Source organism: Nannospalax galili, unplaced genomic scaffold (assembly GCF_000622305.1).
Source record: "Nannospalax galili isolate Female #2095 unplaced genomic scaffold, S.galili_v1.0 scaffold154, whole genome shotgun sequence".
Classification (NCBI taxonomy): domain Eukaryota; kingdom Metazoa; phylum Chordata; class Mammalia; order Rodentia; family Spalacidae; genus Nannospalax; species Nannospalax galili.
This window is the reverse complement of record NW_008335281.1, coordinates 164,045-169,885: the sequence shown is the minus strand read 5'-3', so window position 1 is coordinate 169,885 and position 5,841 is coordinate 164,045. Positions and strand designations below refer to the sequence as shown.

Here is a 5,841-nt window from a genome sequence, read left to right as displayed (position 1 = left end):
GTCAGCTATAATTCTGGTGGGTTTTTCTTTATATGTGAGTTGCTTTTCTTTTGCTGCTTTCAGTATTCTCTCTTTGTTCTGTACACTTAGTGTTTTTACTATGATATATCATAGGGAATTTCTTTTCTGATCCTGTCTATTTGGTGATCTATATGCTTCTTGTATTTGTACGGGGATGTCTTTCCTTAATTTTGGGAAATTCTCTTCTACAATCCTGTTTAAGATGTTCTCAATAGCATTAACCTGAAATTCTCCTTCCTCTATGCCTGTGATACGTAGATTTGGTGTTTTCATGGTGTCCCACGTCTCTTGCATATTTCTTTCCTGTGTTTTTTAAATTTTTTCATACTCTTTGCTTGAGTTGTCCAATTCTTCAACTTTATCCTCCGATGTTGATATTCTGTTATTCATTTCATTCATTCTAGCGGTGAGGCTTTCCCCTGTTGTTTCAAGTTGGCTTATTGAGTTTTGTACTTCCTTCTTCATTTCTATCTCTTTTGTGAATTCATTCAGAAGTTTATCCCTATCTTCTTTTAGTTCTTTATTTGTTTCTGTGTTCTTTAAATTCATTGAATTCCTTATGCATGTTCATGATTGTTCTTTTAAATTCTGTGTCCTGGGTTATCTCTGGGAGGTTCTCCTTGTAGAACTCTTCTACAGGACTGGTGGAGTTTGGTGGGGACATAGTGTTTTGGCTTTCCATTTTATTATTCTTTTGTTGTGATTTTGGCATGTGAATTTCTTTTGTTTGTGATTCTGATACGAAAATTAAGTTGTAGTTTGCTTCTGTTTGTATTATTGATGTGCCTTTGTCCTTTTCTTATTGGTCATGTAAAGCTGTTTGGTCCAAGTTTCAGGTTCTCTGAGGTTTTATTTTGGAGGGAACTGATGTCTTCAGATCAGCTACTCAGAAGTACACACAGAAGCCCAAGTCAGGTTCCAGTCAGGTACACTCAGGCTTTCTTCTAAAGTTTGGATCTCTACTAGTGGGAACTCAGAGCAAAATTTGGGAAGTTCCCTAAAGGGGATCGATTTTGGGACTCTCATTTGGTCTGTTGAGTTCTCAGCCCCTTTGCCAGGGGGAGGCCATCATAGGTGTTCTCTGGCAGTCTAATGAGATCACAGTACACAGATGGAGGTCGGAACCCACCCTCTCAGGTTGTTTGCCAAGATCTTAGCGTTATCCTACCAAAGCCAGGTCTGCCCTGGGCCTTGGGAGGGACCTCATGCAATCCCAGTTAGGGGGTTGTGTATGGCGCAATTAGGGGAAGCTCCCTACCCTGTGGAGGCAGGATCCAGGCACTCTCAGGCAGTCCCCTGCGTTCTCCACCCCTCTGACTGTCAGAGAGAGGCCAGAAGAGGCACTCTCTGACAGTCTCGCTTTCCTTTTTTAAAATAAAAAAACACATACCTTTTATTACATGGTATGTATGCAGACATTCACTTGAGCATTTATCACTTTAAGAATGGAAAAATATTTGAGTATAATTAGTAAAAAAAAAACAGTAAAGTCAAGATTTAAGTGTAATTTAACAATGAGAGCACTTTAAATAACACCTCCATCTTAGAAATATATATGTGTTTTTAAAATATCATGAATTATAAGCTGCATGTGGTTGTGCATGCCTTTAATTCCAATACTTGGGAGGCAGAGGCAGAAGGATCTCTGTGAGATTGAAACCAAGCTGGTCTCCATAGGTCATTCCAGGTCAGCTGGGGCTACAGGGAGACCCTGTCTCAAAAGACAAAACAAAAAAATCACAAATTACTAAATCTTATGTGTGTATCTAATAATGTAAACATCTATATGTTTTAAGTGTGCTGTATTCATGCCTTGAATATTGAGAGAATAAATCTGCACTGAAAACTGTAGGAGAATCTGAAATAATAAGTATAGCCAGAAGGCATTTTTCTAGACTGTGTGGTATTCCATTGGTAAGATCATATCTTACTAATTTTATGGTGCTTTTGGCATCCCTAGGATCTATTACCATGACCAGCTTTTGGTTAACAGTTTAATAATACCTTGATGAATGTTGGAATAAAAACAACCCTGTTTTTATAGATAAAATACGTCTTTTAGTCAACTCATAAGTGAATGGAAATGGTGTCTCACTGGCATAGTATGAAATTATTTCCTAATGCTGATTAACTAATACATTGCATATTTAACTATTATTTCATACTTCCCCTAATATAAATTTTACACCTGCCTATTTAAGGTGATTCACTATTAAAATTGCAATAGTAATTTATGAAGACTACACTGACAAAAATCAAAGTAAGTGAAGACAGCGAGTTTTGAAGTATTTTGCAAGGGCTAAGTCCTCACTATACAGTTATTTTCCTGCATAGTCTTTTTGCTTTTAAGTATCTGCGGCAGTACTCCATCTGTACTGTGTGAAGTCATGCATTGTGTGTAGCTTTAACTATATGTTTTTATTCTTGCATTTATAATGAACAGATTTTATCCATAGTATTTATGAAAAGGAAATCTTTTCAGCTGTATGATGGTTGCTTTTCTTTTACTTTAATTCGTTCTTGGGCCAAGTGTATGAAGTGACTTCATTATATTTTTCTAGACTTGTTCAAACACATTGTTAAAATTTGTCATGAAATTATAGTGGCAGTTTGATGTTAATTGTTAAAACTGAATAGAAAAGTTGCAGCTTTAACTTGCATTTATTGTGAAATGATTTACTCTCAAGGAAATAAATATTCTGAACAACTGACATACTGTATATAGTTTTAAATACGTCTAACCCATTTGTGTTCTTATAATTTCAGGGGTCGAACTGGAAAAATTAGAGTGCAGAGTCTGAAGATTGGACTAATGTCTCTCTCCAAAGGTCTCCTAGAAGAAAAATACAGATGTATGTAAGACCTTTCCTGTGCCATAGTGCCTTTAATAATAAGTATAACAATGTATAGGGGACTGACTCTAAATGGCCCATGAGTAGTAAATATGATATGTGAAGAAATTTGGGTTTGTGCGACTTCTAAAGCTGATTGTGTGGCCGCAGGTGTGGTGCCTTGGTGGAGTGAGAACCAAGCACAAAGGTTCATCTCATACATGCTGTAGGTGCTGTAATCACCGTTTTTCAGCTAAACAGATTAGTGCTGAAATACACCAAGACCCATTAAGTTCTTAGGCTAGAACTACATCCTGCCTTTTTGGTAATGACTCCACAACCTCTTTTCCTTTCTTTCCTTCTGTTTATGGCCAGTGCTTAAAAAAAAGATGAACTAGAATCTTTACTGACATGGTCTAACAGCAATTCTAAATAGTTATATTTTATAGGTTTGACATCATAAAATGGTAAATGCTTTTAATTTTATTTTGGTTGTTTATGGTCACCAAGCAGCTCAGTGATGTCCCTTTAGCTGTCAGGTAATGAAAGACATCTTGGCAATGGAAGGATATGTGCTCATGAGTGGGACATGCATTTAAGCCTCTTCCACTTGGTGACCAAGTGTGGTAGGTGGGTGCCTTGAGCCCCTTGAATACTTCCAGCCAAAAGGTAACATTACCCCCATTTCCTGGTGTAGTGAGTTGAATTTCAAAGAAAAATGAAGCCAACAGGTCTTGCTTAGAAAAGAAGTCAAGATAATACATTACAAGTTGCTGAAATTAACAGTAGTCAAATGCATGGTAGCCGTTGCTATTGTGTCTCCAAACTCATGACTACAGTGGCATGGCTTTTCATTTAATTTTGTCAATAAAATGTAAGTAGCCTAATGCTGACAAGCCCATTTCTAGATGATTCTATTCAGAAAGATAAATATGTTCATTTGGAGGAGAGGGTGAGGAATATTTCATGACTGGAAAGACGTTAAAAGCAAGAGAAGGGCTGAGGTTCTCTTTGTTAATACCTCAGTGGTGGGTGGGGATGTGGCTCAGCTGGCAGAGTCCTTCCCTAGCATGCACAGAGCCCTGGGTTTTGTCCTCAGCACTTGGTGTCCACCTATAATCCAGCACTTGGAAGGTGGAGGCAGGAGGATCAGGAGTCAAGTTGATCCTCAAATATACCTTAAGTCCAAGACCAGCCTGGACTACATGAGACACTGTCTCAAAAACACAAAGTAAATATCTCAGTGGTCCAGCATATGCTCAGCATGCACACAGTCCTTGGTCCTACCAAAGTCAAGAAAACAAACTCCTTCTGCAAATGAGGGTATTTGATCCTAGGTCTTTTAAACCTAGCTAAGTTTTGTCTCTCCTGAGGACGTGTGTACTTTTACAGTCGTGTAGTTTGCAGGATTGCATGTGAAGTCTAAAACATGATGGCTTCATTTTCTTTTGACAAGGATGTTGGGGAAAGAGATACAGATTTGTATTAATAGTAAACTGATTGTACGATCAGGTCAGGGTCCTTGATGGAGTGTGTGCCTTGTAAACCATGTAGGGGGAAGGAAAAACAAACTTACATGAAGCTTTTGGTGGTGGCCCTTTATCTAGAACTTGAATCATTTTCATCATAATCACAATAACGTATAACTGATGCCTTTCTAAAATGATTGGGAAAGGAAAGAATAACTGAAGCATCAGTGTTCTCATCATCTATGATTTGGGGTTTTCATATGCTCCTGAAAGAACCAAAGCTCTTTACAAGTAACAATTCCGTCATGTCTGGAAGTATTCTGAAATGATTGCAAATTCAAGCTCAAAGTTTGCTTTTTCTGTAATACTGAATTAAACATGCAGATGCCCCTACATGGCAGGCTTCTGCTATTTAATTTAACCCAGGATGGATGCCACTTTAGGACTAATTAAATAAGAAATTTCCTGGGCAGCCATCTTTAAGTCTTCCCCGGGATATCCAGACCCTGGAAGTAATTCTGAGGTTCTGTTTTTGCTTCTCATATTGAGATCCTTAGCAACTCTGATTCCACTTTTGACTTCCCAAGTGAGATGAGAACATCTCCCTGTTGTTATTTCCTTTGTTATAATTAATATTTGTGACAAATTGGTCTTCTGACTCAATGGCAGGGGCACCACTCCAGGTCAGTGGGTATCCGTATGAACACTGGTTTTGCAACAGATGAAGTCAGCACCCTAGTGTTGCCTACTCCCACTCTCTTGGTGCCTTTCTCCGGATAGCCCTGAACAGAATTCTGGCAAACTGTGTGCCTTTCTGTGTATATATAGTGCAGGGCTTCCTGGCCTCAGCTGAGGCACAGCTATCAGCCATCAAGCATCCATTTGAAAAGCCCTTAGCACCTCCTCTGGGGTCATTTATTAAAATTTGGCTTTAAATTATTTTTCCTTCTTTGTGGCCCATTCCCACATCCTGACATTGCTTCTTGTGTCTGACTATCATGGTAATAATAAAGAAATATGTTACAGTGCTAAAGGGCACCTTTTTTCTATAGGGCCTGTGAATAGTCTCACCTTGTTAGTACCGTGGCAGCACAGCTTTCTGCCTCAAATGAGGAAAGTTGGGCAGAGTTGATCTTGTTGAAAACGTTCTCTGTAATGATTATTATACATGTGCACCAATTTGGCTTTAATAAATAATCCTCTTCCTGGGAACAGGTTTATAGTGAACATCATCATAAAACGTCTGGATAAATATTTGGGAGAAAATGATAGTCTTATTTTTAAATAATGAAACAAGTGGAACTCTAAGAAAATCTAAGTGAACAAATGATAATTTAGATTTATCTTAATTGAATTTGTTTTTCCTATGTATACTTATAATTAAAGCCATATTTCATTATAATTCTGTGTTGATGTCACTGAGTATAGTTCAACTGTTTGGAAATTCACCATCAACACTAAGATCTAGGATCCTTTCCTTCCACAAGGTGACAATGACAGTTTATCTGCTATTTATCAGA

The 5,841-nt window shown here is 38.0% G+C and overlaps 1 protein-coding gene across 1 annotated transcript in view; it reads left to right on the top strand.

The window, feature by feature from the left end:
* Utrn (utrophin) overlaps positions 1–5,841 on the top strand; it is a gene marked incomplete in the record, with an annotated part of 557,450 nt that overhangs the window by 486,067 nt on the left and 65,542 nt on the right. Inside the window, 1 exon segment of the mRNA XM_029561956.1 lies at positions 2,788–2,873. Coding sequence (XP_029417816.1) covers positions 2,788–2,873 — 86 coding nt within the window.